We start from the raw sequence: 19,559 nt of genomic DNA, 5'->3' as shown, positions 1-19,559 counted from the left end.
CCTTTCCTCCCCTCTCCCTGTCGCTGTTGCCTTCTCTTCCCTGTAGAGCTCTCCGTCAGCCTCCTTGCAGTGATAGTTATTGTGTGTGGCCTGGCCCTGGTGGCAGTTTTTCTGTTTCTCTTTTGGAAGCTGTGCTGGGTTCCCTGGAGGAACAAGGCCATTTCTTCTAACCTGGCCGTCTTGCCAAGCGAGGCAGACTGCAATAAGGAGAACATGGCAGACAAGCTCAAGGACGCAGGTGCCATAAGTTTCCTGGAGGCAGCGGTGAAGATCAGCCACACATCGCCGGACATCCCGGCAGAGGTCCAGATGTCCATGAAAGACCACATCATGCGGCGCACACGGATCCAACGGCAGACGACGGAGCCCGCGTCTTCCACCAGGTGAGCGGGACGCGGTGCCGCGGGGATGCTGCGCTGGGGCAGTGGGGAGGTGCCTTTCATGGAGCCTGAGCTTTGGATATGTTCAAGGAGGCTAAAGAAAGCACCCCCACCTACACGCTTGATTACTTTCTAAAGATTGGTCATTAGCCAATTAATGTGTTAAGACTGGCTTACCGTGGGCCCTTTAAAAAAAATCAAGGATTCAAGCCCCATTACTGTGACTTGACCTCATTGTGTCAAGCCGTCAGTGTGCTTTGGCCACTTTAATTTTGTTCCAACATGAGAGGCAGGCTGAAGTATCGATGATGGTATGCTGTCAGACAGAATTAGACCTTTTTTCTCTCTCTTGTTGTTGTGGCTCATAGCAGAAACAATTAGATAAGCAGAACTGACATATTGCTCACTGCACAAGCTTAGAACCAGCTGCGCCCAGTGCTTGTCTCAGCCAGGATCAGAGATGTCAACATCACACTCCGTAAATCGGGATAAGGCTGTATGAACCTTGGAACACCTTCTCGGCAAGAATACTGAGAAATACGGTACCCTTCCTTGACACAGAAGGCCGTGAAACTAGGACAGGAAAGTGCGATGCGGGGTCCTGGCTGAGCCCCAGCACTTCTGCTCGCTTTGTTGGCCGTGCCTACGACGTGTGCGAGAATGCGACTGCGAAAACAAGCATTGCTCAGGAATTGGCTGCAGTATTGCAGAATTATTAAGGCACCGACCACAGCTTTCTATTTGAAGAAGATGTCATTAAAATCAATACGGTGCCACATACTCTTTTTGGACAGCTGATTGCCTGTCTGTTACGCGCACGTTCATTCTGCTTTTATTACACTTTTCCAGGGGAGGAGAAAACAAAAGCTCAGCCTGTCTGAACCAGGACAAATAAAGTGGGACTTGGTTGTATGTGGGAAGGTTTCAAACGCACTTTCTCAAGCGATGGAGCCCAGCATGAGCCGCAGGCAGGCAGCCAGACCTGGGGACGCTGGGGAACAGCCTCAGCAGTTTGGGATCTCTGACTCACAGCCCAGCCCAGAATGCCTTTGAGCAACCTGGCAAGGAGAAGTGAGGTCTCCAAGCACCACGTACCACCGAAAGCTAATGCTCTGGCCGTACAAGCTCTTACTGTGGTTAAATAACTCCATATACTGCTCTTGTAAACACCAGATAATCTGAAATAATGCCATGAGTCCACAGAAAGCTTTTATGCTTTGCTTAGATAAAGCTTTGCTTACACACGGTTTCCCTTGTACTGAAGGGGAGCTCAAGGCAAGAGACAGCTTCCAGATGAGCCTGTGCATTTGGCCCTGTCGAGAATTATCTTACAGTTTCTGATGCGAGGCTGTTGGAGAAGTTTGGAAGCAGCAATACCCAGACCAAAACCTAACTTTCTGAGCCAGTCGTAGTTCTCTTGCTTTAAAAGTGTTTTGTTGTGGTTTTTTTTTGCCTGAGGGAAATTTAGTGCCAGTATCTTGGAATTGTAAAGACTGAGGGTGGGCAAGAGTCGCCACACTGGTTTGTCTATGGCTTGGTTAGGGAGTTGTTGGGTCTCATATATTTAGCTGTTACTTGTGTAGTGAGCGAAAAAATGCAGCTTGCTGCAAATACTCCAAAAGTTAGGAGTTTTGCTGGATCAGTTCCTTTGACCACTGGAGGTGTTCCCTTCAGTGTTCATTTCCATAACGTATGTGGTTTCTGTACAGAGGTCAGCAGCACCTATTGCACTCGTTCTTGTGCTCTCCCTGCTCCCCTAGCGTTAGTAGTCCAGGTGAGAAAAAGGAGAGAAATGCCCTTGGAAAACCATACGGCCCTGTGTGTTCCTCCTGCAGGCACATCTCCTTCAAAAGGCACCTTCCTCGGCAAATGCATGTATCCAGCATGGACTACGGTATGGACCCACCAGCTGTGGCTGAGCAGCCGACCAGCATCGGTCGCATTAAGCCCGAACTCTATAAGCAAAAATCTGTTGACTCTGAGGACCCAAAAAAAGAGGCAGCAAAGACCTGTGGGAAAATTAACTTCACTCTCAAGTACGACTACGAGAATGAGACACTGACTGTCCGAATTCTCAGGGCTTTTGACTTGCCAGCCAAAGATTTCTGCGGCAGCTCAGATCCCTATGTGAAGATCTACCTCCTGCCCGACAGAAAGCGCAAGTTCCAGACACGAGTCCACAGGAAGACTCTGAATCCCACCTTTGATGAGTCCTTCCACTTCCCTGTGCCTCACGAGGAGCTGGCGAGCAGGAAGCTCCACCTGAGTGTCTTTGACTTTGACAGGTTCTCCAGACATGACATGATAGGAGAAGTTATCTTGGAGAACCTGTTTGAGGCCTCAGACCTTTCCCGGGAGACTTCCATCTGGAAGGACATTCAGTACGCGACGACGGTGAGTATCTGCTTTGGAGGGTCATCCCTGCCCTGCAGCGCGGTGCCGCGGTGTGGTGCGTGGTACCTGTGCGTGTGGAGGACAGGTACGGAGTGTGTGGTGTGTGGCTCCAGGGTACGATGGGTTGGGATTCTCTTTTTGGCTGGGCTGCCTAAAGGGGTAAGTCCTGCACAGCTGCCAGTTGGTGGATTTATTGCCTCCCTGTGGGTGTATCGTTAGCCCTGGGGAGCTACAGGCGTCGCATGCAGGGGTGGCGAAGGCTGTTGTACTCCGAAGCCTGTTGGCTTTACCAGAATCTGGTATACTGGAATTTCATCCCCTTCCGTAGTGAGGTGCCGTTATCTCACCCACAGAGAGTCTCACTCATACCGGGTTTGCTAAAAACAACTGCGGGGTTCAGCACGTTCCCTGTCTGGTCTCCCATTGACACATGAAGGGTCTCAGGTTCTGGTTGCCTGCCACGTGCATATGGTAACAGTAAGAAAGAGCTCTGGAGAGCCACTACTAACGCATCAGTGGTACTGGGCTTTACTGTACTTGTACTGAGAGCATTGTCTGGTGTGTTGCTGGCAACTCTTCCAGAGCTTGATGTGGGTTTTTAAGCAGTGCTGTTGAATTCCCTCTGCAAGTGAATCCAAGCATCAGAGAAGGAAAAGTCCCAGCCACTTTCAGTGTTACAGGGAGCTGGCAGGAGAAGACACCTTCTCACATTGATCGCTGAGTGCAGAGGCAATGACATTAACCTCTACCTAATAGTGTCTGCTCCTCCACTGTCCTCCCAGGAGGGCCTGGCTGGTTCTGAGGGCAAACAAATGATTGAACTGCTTTGCAGTTGGACACCAGGTCAGTCGTCATCTTTGTCATTTCATGTTGTTGTTTCTGAAACTGGAATCCGAGATGTCCTCACGCTGTGGCTGAAAGCCGCAGTGTGTTCATAACTTTCTAAGAGAGCTGTGAGGTCCAACACGCGTGTGCCGCTCTGCATGCCCTGCTGTTGTCTGTTGTGCCGCAGCTGGGACTCGGTGCGGGAGCTCAGTGCCCGGGCACCGCGGGGAATACGCTCTGCGTGCAGCATCTTGGCCCTGGTGGGCAGCTCTCGGGCCAGCAGCTGCCCTGGCAGGGTGCAGAGAGCGGCCGTTGTGCTTCTGCGGCAGTACCGCCCGTCTAAGGACGCTGAGGTGTACGTGTCGGCTGCCAGCACCCCGGGGCATTGCTGGGAGCGTGCTGGGAGCTGCGGCTCTGCTGCCTTTTGAGCATCTCACCTGCAAGCGCGGGGGGAGATAGACAAAGCGTTAACCACAAGGAAAGTCAGTGGCATCAGTTAGCAGGGTGTTTACAGCTCCTGGCTTTCAACGCACAAACAGCTACGTCTGTTATGATTAATGGATGGCAATGAAAGGAAAAACTCTGGCAAAGAGGCAAATAGGCATCAGGCACAGCTCTTTGCCTGGCAAAGGGTTGCCAGGAGAGGAACAAGGTGCAGCACACGTGCGGATGCCTCTTGGATCTGCTCTGCCGCAGACCCAGCTTGCTGTCAGCTCTGCCAGGCTGGCTGCGCTGTGCCGCGGCGTTCAGCCCTGGGCTGAAGTCACTGGTGTGGTGGCAGGGAGTCTCCCTTTCCTCGCGGTGTGATCAGCATTCAGAGAGTGTGGTAAGCCCGAAGAGTGCAGAGGGAAAAGACCTGTGGGCAGGAGCGAAATTTGGAAGGGGTAACACTTGGTCTCACTAAAGGCAAAGCACATAAAACACAAAGCTGCAGGAGAAGGTTATGGAGTTTTAACCTGTGTACATTCTGTGTTTTGCTGGAATGGTTCTGCAAGAAATAGTGGATGTTTTTCTAGCTAAGTAAACTAATTTAATGGGAAGACATGCCCCCCCCCCCAAAAAAAAAAAAACCCAAACAAAACCCCAACTGAAATCAGGTGGAGAGACACCAACAGAAGGGCTGTGGAGGTAAAAGCCTCCAAAGAAGTTGTGAGAGGAGCGGAGCCAGCATCATGCCCAAGACACATTGTGTAGCAGCCTTGCAGAGCTCCCACAGAAACGTTGAGTGCCGCATTTGGCTCCATCCCCTCATTCTCTCTGGGCATTCTTTGGGAATAGGCCAATATTGGTACATCTCAGCCAGTCGTAACACACCCAAGGACATTTCTGTTTAATCAAAAATGAGAAGGGTAAATACAGTTTTCATAATACCCAAGGAAAGCTCTGGGTGACTAATAATACATTAGATCAATCGTGTGGGTAAGAAGATAGGAACGCACTTAAGCAATGATATAAGCTATTCAAATAGCTAGCACTCAACTATTTAATTAATGATTGTACAGCTTGTGAATCAGTGAAACATTTTTGGTTTCAAGTCTGCAAAGGTTATTGATTCAGAGCTTCCATTATTTCCTAAGAGGTATTGATATGAATTTTGGAAATGTCCCAATGTCTATAATTTGCAAGAAAATAATGTACCCACAGGACACGTTTTACTCTCCTGTATTTATGGTTGCAAAGAAAAATTTCTTGACCTAATACAATGAGGTCGAAGAACAATTTATGTTAGTTTTATACCCTGAACAAGTTCTCTCAGTGCAAGGAGAGGAATAGAAGATGAGATGATGCCCACAGAGTGCTCTCACGATCTCATATACGGCTGCTCTCTTCTCACATCTGTGTCCAAGGTTTCCTGCCCTTGTCCCTCCCAAGCCAACACGGACCGAAGAGCGTATGAAAGAACAGACCCAGCCCAGCGTGTCGACTGAATGCCAAAGGCTGTTGCACTGCGCAGCAGATATAGCATCCACTGCAGCCGGCACACAGCGAGATGCCTTTTCTTTGGGAATAGAGCAACCATTTCTAATCATAGTTTAAGAATATTTATTTCAAATTCTTTTCTATTGTCATAAAGTCTGTTGCTAAGACTGGTACATGCAGTGCCTGATTGGAGCTGGAGACACTTAGGTGACAAGGTACAATCCCACCCTCCGGCTTAGCTCTGGTGCAGTGCCAGTGTTTGCAGCAGGTTCCAGACGCTCGTTACAAAGTGCCTCCTCAGTGCAGAGTCACTTATTCAGGCTCTTTGTTATGTGAAGCAATTCATCTTAAAAGAGGAAGAATACCTTTGAAGATAACAAGAAGTGCCACGTTTTAAAAAGCAAATAGTAATTTTGGGCACACGGGTTTTGAGTGGTCATTTCAAGACGCTGTAAATGAATGAGGCTCCATAAAATACCGAGCTCCCTGACCTCTGAAAACTGGCCACATTGGAGTCAGGCAGCAAGAACCGCGGCTCAGCTCAGCTCTCGGGGTGCAGGAGACACCAGGGTAAAACTGCCAAAGGTTTCGGAGTGCTCAGTGTCGTTCGTTGCTGCTCTACCCCCAAGACAGCAGCCCGACCAGGGGCACCCATGATGCTGAGGTGCCGTTACTGAAATGCAGCCAAGGATCAGAAGCTGCAGGAGCTCTGAAAACACTTTCGTGTGTGGTGAAGATGATCCTGGTACCTTAATGAGGTACCTTTAGTAATATTTTGTGAGGCAAGAAATTCAGCTCCTGGAGGCACATCCAGAGGTAGTGAAGGTAGAGGAATAATGAGTCAGTAAGTGTTTCCACATGTTTCATCACTGGCCACCGACAATGAGGTTGTGGCTCGAGCTCGTTCTGTCGCGCTGGAAGGAAAGCTGTTTAAGATGCCAGTGGTTCGTTAGGGTGAGCAAGAGATCAGAGTGGGAACTCAGAGTGGCTGAGAGTATTACCAGCAAATAGCACCTTCTGAGGCAATGTTTATTTAGATACTTACAAGTCTAGTCATACATAGTTCTGTCCAGAAAACATTTGGCTGCCACTCTCTCTTTTGTACACTCTATGCTTGAGAAGATTTTCAATTTATTTGTTAGTCAAGTGAAGTCTTGTCAAGAATCAAGACTTTTATATAACATTCATTAGTATTCTGCACATCTTAAGTGGAATAAATATCTAATCTTTGCCATACCAGAGAACGAGAAGGAAATAATTTGGCAAAAATCTCATCCATCAACAAGATCTATTCTCCTAACACTTAGCAAAGCTTTAAGTGCCTAATGCATTTACTTGCCTTTCTAGTTCCATCACTCTACTACGAACGGTTAGAATTTCTTTTCAGCAGATCATTATATCACATTGAAATGAATCAAACACTCTGTTTCCAAAAATAAACGGGTGGTTTGCTCTACAGATGTGGGATCTGTATGTACAAAATAGGATTTATTTATTTTTTTAATCCATTTTTGGAAGGTGTTTGGAAATACTACTGCTGACTTCAGATGATAACGCTTTCTACTTTAAATAATATTTTTGGTTTGTTTATTTTTTTTCCCAAATTCCCACGAGCAAGGCAATGACAGAATGGACTTCTAGAAGGTGTAGTAGATTAGGCTGCATGTACAAGAGGTGCAAAGAGTGAAGTGTAAAAGTTATTTTATGGGGCGCTAAAAGAGTAAATTGTATTGGCCTCTGTGTAATCCAGAAACTACCAAACGTTTCTGGGTGCCATCTGCTGGTTAATTCACTATTTGTGTACATATACATACCTCATACTCTTTGTTAGGTCTTTGAAGGCATCTCAAAGCGGTTGGTGGTCCGGAGGGTGGTAAGCATGTCACAACCTAAAAGGTCAATTGCTACTAAATGAGGCCCTTCACGGTTCTCTTCTGTTTTAAAGCTGTGACCCCCTGGTCTGTACGGCCCAGTGATGCGTGCTCAACTCCAGAGAAAAGCACCGTGTCTTTCAGAGATGTCTGCATTCTCTGCCGAAATGTTAGGCACCAGCAAAGTCGCTGAACCTCTATTACTGAAGCGATGGCACCGGCTGCACTAGAAAGTCACTTGTTGGATTTGTTGCAGTGTACAGCCAGAGAGTTGTGGCACCGCTGCACGTTAAGGTCTCGCTTTCTGTGCTCTCACTCTGTGTATTACGTTCCTCCATTTGAGGAAATAGATGTTAGTGTCACACACTTGGCACTAGAAGATATATACTGTACATTCAAGCAAAACTTGATACTAATATAATTTCCTTAATGGCCTCCATTTGGTGTTAGATATCACTTCACTTCAGCATAAGCAACGGAGCAGAGAGAGAGGAATGCATTAGCTGTAATGTTGCAACAGGGAGCACACTCTCCACTGAGGCAGTGGAAGATTATCCTTAACTATGATTTGAAGCGGTAACATTTGGACACATATTTTTTCCTGTTCCCTATATTCATTTTTAGCCAAATAATATTGGGATACAGGGGAAACACTGTCACATAGCAAAGTGTCATTCACTTGAAAATGAGAGAATAGAGAAAAGCCTGTTTCTGTGTGAGTGCTGCACGAATCCTGCGCAGAGCACTGTGGTGGAGGGCGGAGGGAGCCCAGCTGGTTCTTGCACGTGTCCAATGTAATGTGTTCTCTCTTTTATTAAAGGAAAGCGTGGACCTGGGCGAGATCATGTTTTCCCTTTGTTATTTGCCAACTGCAGGTCGCCTCACCTTAACAGTCATCAAATGCAGGAATCTCAAAGCTATGGATATCACTGGTTACTCAGGTAGGTGCTCAGTGGCTGGGAAGGACCCCGTTGCACCCACACTTCTTCCTCCTCCCTCCAATGGATAGTGGGCATACACCTCTTGATGCCAAAGCTCTATCATCATGGAAACATCTGACAAAGCTTTGTCCATATATTTAGTATGAACAAAATTTCAAAAGTAGACTCATCTTTTAAACCCATTCCCAAGGGCATCAGTCCGGGGAAGGTGATTACATCCTTCGGTACAACGGTACAGGATGTACCGTTCAAGGCTGCCAGCAGTCTCCCATCCCCCCGAAGGTTTGCAGGGTCAAAGCTCTGATCCATCTCTTGGGTTGTACGCTTCAGGTCTGTTGCAGATTCTGACCCTAGCCGTTTTATGAGAGTAGGGAGTTTTCCATCAGATAACCCACTACAGCCAGAATCAATCATTTCACCCCAAGATTAGGAAAGGATCGTGGGCCTTCCCGTGGGTAAATCCCAGGTGAATGTGCGTTCCTCTGTACAGTGGCCAGCACTTGAACATTAGGACCAAAGTCACCTGAAGACTGGATGCATTCCCAGTTCCAAAGAGTTGGCTTGCAAATGCAGCATGCATAAATGCTGGATTTCAACATAAAAAGCAGTTTCTTTTCCAGAGCTCAACATCATGGTATCTGAATTTCATTGATGACTTGTATAAAAGGCAGTAACAAAACAGTAAAAGATCTTTGCAGAAAACATTTCTACTCAGTTGCAGCTTGATGCCGTATGAAATATCTGGGAATGGAGACTTCAGATGAAGCCAGCTCAGCATTTCTGCAATAGTACATTGCACGTTTGCTGTTACTTGACAATGCACTGAAATCGCCCGGGCAGCCGTTACAGCAAACAGGAGCTGTTTGTAAGTTGAGGGCATTCTGCCACGATCAGCCAGTGGGTTTGCTCTCTGTGGCCACGTAATTAATGTAAGCCCAGTGCCCATTATCATCTTCTGATGAATACTGGCTCTTGGTTTGAGATGGGCCTTCTTACACTTGCAAACCCTTATCACAGATAAACTGAGGGAAACTGCTGATTTTCCCTTCCAAGAAGTCTGCAGTGCTGTTTCTGCAGTGCCTGAACCTCATGTCAGCACTCACACCGGTGTGAGAAATGGTGGATTCAACTGGTACACAGACATCCCTTTTTCTAAAAGTACGTTTGAGGGATGCCCTTGGCTCATGGCAATTTACAGTCCATCCTTTGGTAATGCTGTTTCTATCTTGCGATGGTAACAAAATAAACCTCCAAAACCAGAAGGCCTTTTCCTATCTTTTCCTCTCCAGATCCGTATGTCAAAGTGTCTTTGCTCTGTGATGGGCGAAGACTGAAAAAGAAGAAAACCACCATAAAGAAAAACACACTTAATCCCACTTACAATGAAGCAATAATCTTTGACATTCCCCCAGAGAACATGGATCAAGTCAGTCTGCTTATCTCCGTCATGGATTATGACCGGTAGGTGGGAGGCTCTGGAGAGCTGGAGGGGAAAACATCCCGTTGGGGCAGGTTTTCCTGCTCAATTGCCATTTTCCTTGCACAGCTCGGTGACATCAACCTGTCTCTAGTGATTTATTGTCAAAGTGTCATTGATATTTATGGTTATGGACAACTACCTGCTAGAATAGTAAGAAGTATGGTTAAAGCTGGTCCTTTGCTTTATGGCATGTTCTTGAGTACTGTGCTCCCCTTCGCTATTTGTTTGTCCTGCAAAACATTGACCTGTTTTAGGAAGCAAATGGTCTCACGCTGAGCAGCAATTGGTGTATGAATTATCCATTACTGAACTTGTACTTATTCTGGCTGTACACCACTACATCACACATCCTTCCAGATTCTGTATCTGGACCGATCTACAGTTCAAATAATTTCAAATTTGTTATAATTATTTCTGGCCATGGCAGTGCTGCGCTGTGCTGGGGGCTGCGTGCGCTGACAGTAGCAGAGAAGATCTGACTGTCGTGGTGCAGCTACGACAGCCCTTGGTGACTCGCACCGTGCCTTGTGGCACCCCGATAACGTGGGGTCAGACGTCTCAGTTTGATGTGCGCGGGTAGTCTGAGCCAGAGATAATCGTGTTGCTTGTCTGTTGTTCTTCAGAGTGGGTCACAACGAGATTATTGGTGTTTGCCGTGTGGGGGTCAATGCTGAAGGACTGGGCAGAGACCACTGGAACGAGATGCTGGCGTACCCCCGCAAGCCCATCGCGCACTGGCATCCATTAGTGGAGGTAAAGAAGTCTTTCAAAGAGGTGTGTGGAGTTATTCTTTCCTTTTAATGCATGCGCTGTGCATGAGTGAGCTGGTTCAAGGCTTTCAGAGAGCTTCTGCTCTCGCTTGGGATTTTCTGACAAGAGCTGAGGGAATTTTCTCACCAGAAATGAACTCTAGAAAACACGCATCTCTGTATTGTCTCGAAATAGCTCCTTGACTTGCAAGCAAGAATGAAAGGGACTGTATTTACAGATGTGACTGTTACTGTATTGGTGTTTTTCTTTTTTTTTTTTTTTTTTAAAATTAGAGATTGAGAGCAGTAAGGAAAGAGAATGCTGTTCTGATTGCAGAACAAATTGTCCAGGGATATCGCCTATTTCAAGTTTCAATTTTTTCATCCTAAAAGATTTTTCTGTTGACTCATCTCCAAGCCTTTGAGGGAGAATAAATAGAACAAATGTAATTGCTCTAAGCATCTCCAGAGAAAGAGATTCACTTGATGCAGCCCCAGATGATAAAATAGGGCTGAAATGCCTGGGTACCATATTGACCGTCTCTAGCATTTTTCTTCCTCCTTGCAGTCCATTTTCTCACGCTCCTGTAGAGCTCTTCGGGTTTTGCCTGATTTAGGTCATAAATTCTGAAGGAGAGAGATATGCAAAATGGGACGCATGCTATTGACACATCAGGTATGAAAGAAAGCCAGCATTTGTGGCCAGTGATAGTATAATAAAGGCAATAAAACCTCCCGCTGTATCTGGGGCTAAGGAGGCATTTTCCCTCAAAGTCACAGACTAAGTACATGACAAAAAGCATCTTATTTTCCCCTTGGAGTTCAGATACTGAGCTCTACTGCAAGGCAGATACTAGGCTTGGTGATCCTGCACAGTAGCCTGAATTAGTATGCATCAAACCCTGTGTTTCTTTGACATCTGCTCTTTCCTCTAACAAGAATGCAGTTTGTGCTCACTGCTCGCTATCCCAGCTCGTATTCATCGGGCGGGTTTCTGAAATTCAGATGCGGCCATCGCAGAGGCAGGTCTGCTTCTTCTGTGGGTTTCTCTCCTCTCCAAGCATTTGTAAGCAGCCGCCATGCCAGGAGCAGCCCGCGCAGAGCTCTGCAGCGCTTTTCATTACTGCCGTGTCCCTCGGTGGGCAGCTCTAGATCGCAGATGAAGTGTGGCTGTAGGGTCCGGAGCCAGGGTTTAGCAGGGAATATCCTCCCTTCCTGGACCCAGGTCGATTACACCCAGTGAGAAAACCTGGCAATTAATATTTTAGTTTAAGACACAGTGGAGATTCATATATCAGATTATGGAATTCTGAAAATTCACACTCGGGAATAACCACCCAGGTCAGCTGTGCGGAACTGGTGTAAATCAAAACAGAGTTAAACTGCTGTGCAATTTGTGTATAATGGTAATATTGCCTTTGGGTGGTGAGCAGAACCAGGCTTTCATTAGCCTTTCCGTGCTGAGACACTGGCACTGTACACGGGAGCCGTAGCTGTTTGGGCAGGCAACATATGCCATCTCACCCTGCACGGGGGGCTGAGGCCGGCGACCGCTGAGTTTCCACATAAACGCTCAGTGATCTGTCGTTTGATGGGTTGGCTCAACGTCGGTATCACCCGCAGCACCTCACAGCACGACACCAGCTGCCACGTCTGACCCAGGGGCAGAAGTTTCTTCTCCAGTTTGTAATTTATATGACTTTACTATGCTATTTTTCAGATGCAGGTGGGAGGTTGAAAGAAAGACTCCTGTAAAGTTTTTGATAATCAATAGGAAAAAAAAAAAAAGACATAATTATTGTGACAAAACTCAGAGAAACAAAGGCAGGCATGTAAGATGACTCACCTTCTAAAATATACTTTGAAAACCACTGCCGAGCCCCCAGGACTTTGGAAAAAAAACCCTGAGTGAATCATTTCACCCCCAGTGCATGGGTCAGGAGCTCTGCTTAAAAGAAAAGAACAAAAAGCCTCTGATCATCTGTTCTGGTATTTCTGCCACAAGCTGGTGCACAGAGCCAGCAAGCAAATGGTCCCTGTATTTATTTGCCCTTTTAAGTTTTAGTACTGCTGTCTGCAAATCCCTAGTGCAGCTCGGGAAAAATAGAAAAAAAAAACAAACTGAAAAGTCACAGGCTCCTGGAGAGAAATTAATGGGAAACGGTATTTGTTGGTTACAAGTAATTGCATCATCTTCTCCATATATATTTGTGCATTTTTTAGAAGTAATGTGGGCTTTGTATTCTGTCATCAGCTCCGGGTCCCTGCGCACATGGAGGCCACCAGGCTGGGGATGCGCTGGGTGGGGGCCGAGGGTGGTGGGCATCTCCCTCGGTGCAGGCGCCGTGGGCCGCGGCTCCCCCGGTCTGTGCCCCCAGTGCAGACGCCGGGGGAAAAGCTGCTGACCCTCCATCCCTTTTTCACCCTTGTGTCTTCCTGGGCGTCAGCTCAGGCTGTGCTGGCATCCTGAGCACTCATCTTCATCTTCTTCATCTTTTTCATCTTCAAGAGTGTTTGCTGCCGGGCACCAGCAAATGGAGCGTTTCCTTTGTAGTTGGTCCTCATGATCGTCTCTGTTTGCTCTAGCGATTAGTGATGGCCTCTGCTGTACGTCAGTGTCCTTCCTGATTGAGTGCTTGATCTTAAACTGAAAGCAAGAAAGCAAGGGTTGAATTGTCTTTCTGAATGTAAGAATTGAGCAACGGGTGGTTGGAGCTGTTAACCCAGCAGCCCTGGGCTGCTCAGTGCCCATGGCCATCTGCCCGCAGTCGTCTGTCCTGACCTGTCCCCACACAGCTCAGGGCTGCAGATGGGTGAAGAAAAGGGTGGGCAGTCTGTAATTCCTTTACTAGCCTACACATGTACTGCCCTGCCTCGTATGCCTTGAAAAAGCTCTGGCCAAAAAAGGGCTTTCCACCACATTTTGACTACAGCTCAGGATCACAGGTTCTGGTGACATTACCAGGAAAAGCGTCACCAGAGACGTGTTGCACCAGGAGGACGGGCCGGCCCCAGCTCCCCGCCACAGAGTGCGGGACGGGCGGAGGGATGTTGGCACCCTTGGGGCTGCGATCCCGGGGCCAGACAGGGTTCCTTGACTGCCCAGCACAAGGACCCTGGGCAGCATCGGGCCTGGTCCACCAACCCACTGCTGCGCTAACCCTCGCTTCGGGGTCGGCGGCATCACTTGGGCCCTTCCTCCGTGAGCCAGCTTTGCTCTTTCTCCTCCTTCATTGCCGCAGCCTTTAAGGAAACTGGCTTCTCTTACATTCCATGTCTTTGGTAGCTCCATATTTATCAACAGTGAGTAACAAACTGTAATGATGGCACTTTAATGACCATCATCACTAAAAAGAGAACATGTGCAAATGAATCATTAATTACAGGCTTCTAAGTACTATCCTCTTCACACAGTCATTTAGAAGGAGAGTTTGTGAGCAGAAGACAAGAATCCCACTTGCTGTTGCATTTTGAAGCTACTCTGACAATGAACTCTTGTCTTCATCACAAACCTTTTCAGCACACGTATTTCAGCCCCTGCTGCTGTGGCCTTGTCCTCTCAGGTGTGCTTCAGCCTTCCCATGGCCGTTTCCTCAACACAGGTTAAGTGATGTGTCTATAAAAAGAAATATACAATTACAGTGCATCTTTCCAGACTTTGAAGGGGACTTCTGAAAATTGGAAATTTCTCTGTTATCTATGAAAGACAAACTCGATCTGATATCGTAGGGGAGCTACAAAGATGACTAGGGGACTGGAGCACCCCTCTTATGAAGAAAGGCTGAGGGATTTGGGTCTCTTCAGTCTGGAAAAAAGACGGCTGAGGGGGCATCTTATCAACACTTATCAACACTTAAAGGGTGGGTGTCAGGAGGATGGGGCCAGGCTCTTTTCAGTGGTGCCCGGGGACAGGACAAGGGGCAACAGGCACAAACTTGAGCATGGGAAGTTCCACCTAAACATGAGGAGGAACTTCTTTCCTGTGAGGGTGGCAGAGCCCTGGCACAGGCTGCCCAGAGAGGTGGTGGAGTCTCTGTCTCTGGAGACATCCCAAACCCGCCTGGACGCGTTCCTGTGCCACCTGCTCTGGGTGACCCTGCTCTGGCCGAGGGTGGGCCTGGATGATCTCCAGAGGTCCCTTCCAACCCTATGATTCTATGATTCTATGATCATCAGTGCAATGCGAAAAGGGTCTTTGATGTTGCCAAGTGCCTCTGACATTCAGCATGGGACCATTTATTTGTTTAAAACATTTCTACAGATAAAAATGCATAACTTTGCTGAGAGCTAAGTCATGTCCATAATCAAGAACAACCATTTATCTTTAAAGATATGCAAAACCAGCCTTTTCCAGACTTTTGGGCATGTTTGACTTTCATTGAACTGTTCCTAGTTTCTGACTGTTAATTACACAATGGATGGTTCAACTTTTCTAATTAAATGAAGGGGAAATATCTCCAGGTTCCTCATGGCACACTGGTCACTTGAACCTACTCTCAGAAGAGTTTTCATCACGTTTTTTGGAGTAGCAAACATTGTCACTGTAGCTGCAGGCAGAACAGTGCAAGGAGCATGCTAAGGACTGCCAAAGGTCCATTTCTATTGTAATTCCTTCTTACCTGGTGTTTTATTGGTAATTCTCATGGGGAAGATGTGTTATCAATTCCTTAGGCATCTTAGCAAACACATTTGACATGAGAAACATAGAAGAAACTGTTTTCTTACCTTAAGGCAGCCTGTTTGGAAGGACAAGCTTCCCAGCTTCTTCATTCATTAATTTCTGCTCAGCCCTGCTGAAATATAGTCTGTATGATGCAAATCTGCGCGCTGAGTTACTTTACACTGACTGGTCTCTTTGGGGAAGGAAATTGGCTGAATTCTTGACCCTGTCTCTGCCCCTACTTTGTAACCATCAAGACACACACTCATGATGGGAATGATAAAGCCCAGCCTCTGCCAGCTGGCTTCAAACCAACACGAACGTGCTCCGTGTGCTGCACGGGCAGACCCGACCCATGGGCAGCAGACCGGCCGGCTGTCACCCCCCTCACCCAGGGTCCCTGCGGGGCTGCCAAATGAGTTTTCACCCACCAAAGTGAAATTCATACATGGTAGAGCATTAATGTTAGCCAGCAAAGTTTCTGCTTGTGTAGGAGAGGGGGGAATTGATCCGGGGGAAGGAGGAAGCAGTGGAAGTACTATGCCTCCTGCTGTCTCGGGGAGATGTCTGTCATTTGTCATTTAAATTTAATAAAACAAGATGGTGAGATGGGCAAGTACTCAAAAGCTTGAGAAGTAATGGTTTTGAATTACAATAATAGTCCCCAAGGAAGATGACTAATAATTTATGATCCTATAAGTATGGAAAAAAATGTTTGCTCCATCCACTGACTCTCTGATCTGATTTTCGCTTTGAGAAATGTCTCTGGCACTGTGGACATTGCTTCTGTGGAGTAAAATTATCAGACTGGAAAGACTCAAGTAATTTTGCAATTAGGCAATATTTCTAAAAGAAAAAGGCAACAGCACTAAACCAGGAAACAACAGATAACTAAACTGAGAGCAAACTTTGTCTTCATAGCACATATAGATTCTGTTTATTTTCCCTTTTTTGTGAGCAGTCCTCACGATTGTGAATTGATTTATAAAGCAATAAAGTAAATTGTTCAGTAATTCTTCCTGGGTGGTTAAATGCAGGCGTTCGATAAGCTGAACCATGCTGCAGAGCAGATGAGAACCGGAGACAGGCTACGCGGTGAAGGGGTGTGAAGAATTTCAAATAACCTCTCCCGTTTGCTTAGACTTGCGTTCTTTTTTCTCCCACCAGTGGCAAGGCCGGGCAGCGAGCTTTGACAGCCAGGGTTCCTGTCCCTCGCCTAAACCACCACCCACACCGTGATACAGAGAGCGGCGAGTAAAATGGGACTAAACCAAGTTATTTTTGCACTTGGCCTACAGTCTCAGTAGTTGTTGCTGAGTGGCAGTGGCAGCAGCGAGACTTTCCAGTCTAGTTGTTCCCGCGTAAGTAAAGGCAGAAACCCGTTTAGTGGTCAAATATGTCTTTGTCTAATATGTTTCCCAAGGTGATGTTTTTTTTGTGGCTTTTACTGTGTGGATCTGTTTCCAGAGGAAGAAGGTGGACTGAGACATGAGCTGGAAGTTTGGTCTGTAAAATAACATGTAAAATAGTTTTTAGTGTGTATGAAGGCTGGAAAAGTGCGAAGATGCTCTGAGTGTCTCCGGGCAGCACAGGTGGCCAGGAGAGGGGACATCTGCACCGGCCTGTCCCCACTTGGAAGAGCAGCAGTGAAAGACGCGAGAGACTCCTGATCTGTGAGCCGCTCTTTGCTCTCGTGGTCAGCCCAAGCCCAGCAGGTTTCCCGTTCACGTAGAGGTGTTCATGAGCTGTTAGAAGTTTGTGCAGTGTGTATCCCAAATCCCTTTTGTCATATATAAAAAATGCCGCTGATTCCTCAGGGGGGAAAACCAGTTTTTTCCCTGTATTTGAAGTCTCCCTAGAGCTACTTGCATGAGCAGTTTCTGAAGACCCCCCTGTAGCTGCTGCTCATTCCCCCCGTACATCACCACGACATCTGGAGTGGAGAGAACTGCGTTGCCACAACTGGGGTTCGGACATGGAGGGGGAAAGGTGTTACAGAAAGAGGTGACATCCTTGCATGAACGCTAGATCTTTATTTCTTATATCACCCTAGTAATAAAGGGTGAAAAAAAAGGGTAAAGGGAAATATAGAAACAAAACCAATACGAAAAAAACCTTCCAAACGTTTTTCTTGAACTATCAGCACTTCCTTAATGAAAAAAGTTTCTAAGGCCCAAACCCTGGAGGAAGGTCAAGTTTTGAAAAAATGAAACTTTGCTGGGTCCTTGGCTGCAGAGGCCAAAAGTGAAGTTATAACATCCCAAGTATTAGCTTTGCAAACGCAGCGAAATCAGCCGATCTTTATCAGACAGCTGTGGATTTTGGACTCTCTCTCATTTGGGATTTTTCTCTGAGCTAATAAATACATTAGTGCTGTTTGTTCCACTGTAATTAAATTAAGTAAATGTGAATATTTTGGTTTTGAGTTAAAACGAAATTTGCAAGTGCGGCAGCCATTTCTCCTCACACCAGGGTAGCAGACCCGCATACATCGGCCACTATCTTCAGATTAAATTCAGTTTCCATTTTCCTAAAGGCCACAACATCAGCCTTCCCTGAACATCATGACAAGCAGAGAAAGGTATTTGTTTGCATTGTTTTGCTGGGTAAGATGAATCCTTTGTTCATTGAAGGACAAATACATGATTTCTCATCACACCTTGTGTCTTAATTCTCTTTATGTGCCACATGCTATAGAAGCAGAAACTCAATAAAATTATTTTATTTGTAAGTCTTGCCTTGTCTGGTGAAATACTTCCTCTTGTGAAAGCAGTAATTTTGTCTTTTGCGATTTTAGACGGTTACAGTATTCGCAGCAGATGCTATAAAATGGGATGATAACAGACCCTTGCGTGGTATGAGGCACTGCAAGGGCAGACGGCGTGATTTGAAGCAGATGCTCGTTGGGCCATAAACTCTGCAGTTCTTGGTTTTCCTGGGACAGTCCAGGCACATCCCTTGGGGAATGGCTGAGCAGCAGTCACAGAGGAAAGCAAATACATGTCAAGCACTTACAGTTCATTGAAACAAAATGGTGGTAGAACTGCATTAGCTTTGCAGCGTAACGAGTACTGTAGACTTCCACCAAGGGACATGGCTGAGGAGGCCCCATTTCGGGACAACCCATCCTTTCTGGGAGCGTTCCAGGTCTTGTTATGGGAAAGAGTTTCTAACCGTTCAAAATAATTCACTTACAGTCGTGGATGGTTCAAAAACTGACCCCAATCCGCCTGACCTTGACCCGAGCTGAACTGAGCCGGGGGTGTTGGGCACCATGAACTGGAGGCGCCTGGTGCGGGTTTGCAGATCGAAGCACCCGCAGCGCGGGACATACCCAGGAGAAGCCGCAGCGGTCCCGGCTGGATGCGAGGATGGCACTTGACAATCATTAATTGCTCTAACCCACTCAGATCCTTTTCTTCTTTAATCCTGGCTTCTTGGTTTTTGGAGTTCTCTGTATAATCTCTGTCTTTTATCCATTCTTCGTGTTATCTAGGATTTAGTCAAAACATACGTAGGGTTTGACATAAAGCTTCTATTTTTAATCCTTGCTTCACACAGATAATCAATTTCCACTCAATACTGGCTGTCACTTGCATTACTGGAAAACTGGATCTCATGCTAGTGAATAACACCCACGCCTCGCTGGCTCAACCCCCTACACTTATATTTTAAATGCTGAGATTTTGCCACGTCCCTCGGTGAGGGGATAATCAAACCATTGTGTGTTTGTCATCGCCTCGGCGCAGCCACTCGGGAAGATTGGTCACACTAATGGAAACGAGATACACCGCACAAGCGCAAATATTTCCCTTTCATCTAGAGGGGGATTATAACTCTGAAAAGGAGCTGAGCCTGGCACAAGCGCCATCCCAGGATTAGTTAAGTTGCTTTCTTGCTCCTTCTCACTTCCCATGCTGCGCTTAACCACATAATAGTAACTCACAGAGAAGTTTAAATTATTACCATGCAAAATAAGGAGGACCACCACAGGTCCATGTCCCGTGCAGTTTGCCACTGAGGGACTTGTGCCCCATTGAACCCCACTGCAAAGGCGAACGTCACTTGCCCAGGGCGGGGGGACGCTGCTGCCGTCGGCCCCCCTCAGAACCGGGCGGCTGCTGACGGGGCTGCGGTGCCGGGGAGAGGGGGCCGGGCGTCCGGGGGCTCACAGAACAAGTACTGGCTGCCGGTCACTTTGCAAAGTCTGCGAGCAGCCGCAAATGAGTGGTCTGTTTTATTTTGAGCACTGCAAGCAAAATAAACACACATGAGCATTCCCAGACCTCCCTTTTTTTTTTTCCCCGTTTCTTTTTAGTTTTAGTCTCACAGTCTCCAA

At 46.9% G+C, this 19,559-nt stretch overlaps 1 protein-coding gene across 1 annotated transcript in view; it reads left to right on the top strand.

Annotated features, from left to right (window-relative positions):
- Positions 1 to 17,951, top strand: part of SYT6 (synaptotagmin 6) — a 37,445-nt gene extending 19,494 nt beyond the window's left edge. Inside the window, exons 2-7 of the mRNA XM_063356597.1 lie at positions 47 to 383; positions 2,216 to 2,774; positions 8,211 to 8,331; positions 9,621 to 9,792; positions 10,435 to 10,585; positions 16,388 to 17,951. Of these exons, the coding sequence (XP_063212667.1) occupies positions 47 to 383; positions 2,216 to 2,774; positions 8,211 to 8,331; positions 9,621 to 9,792; positions 10,435 to 10,585; positions 16,388 to 16,459 (1,412 nt within the window). The 3' untranslated portion in view covers positions 16,460 to 17,951. The remainder of the gene's footprint in view (positions 1 to 46; positions 384 to 2,215; positions 2,775 to 8,210; positions 8,332 to 9,620; positions 9,793 to 10,434; positions 10,586 to 16,387) is intronic.
- Positions 17,952 to 19,559: the final 1,608 nt, after the last annotated feature.

This window comes from Chroicocephalus ridibundus, chromosome 20 (assembly GCF_963924245.1).
Source record: "Chroicocephalus ridibundus chromosome 20, bChrRid1.1, whole genome shotgun sequence".
Taxonomy (NCBI): Eukaryota; Metazoa; Chordata; class Aves; order Charadriiformes; family Laridae; genus Chroicocephalus; species Chroicocephalus ridibundus.
Note: the sequence above shows the minus strand (reverse complement) of the source record. Positions and strands in the feature narration are given on the sequence as shown.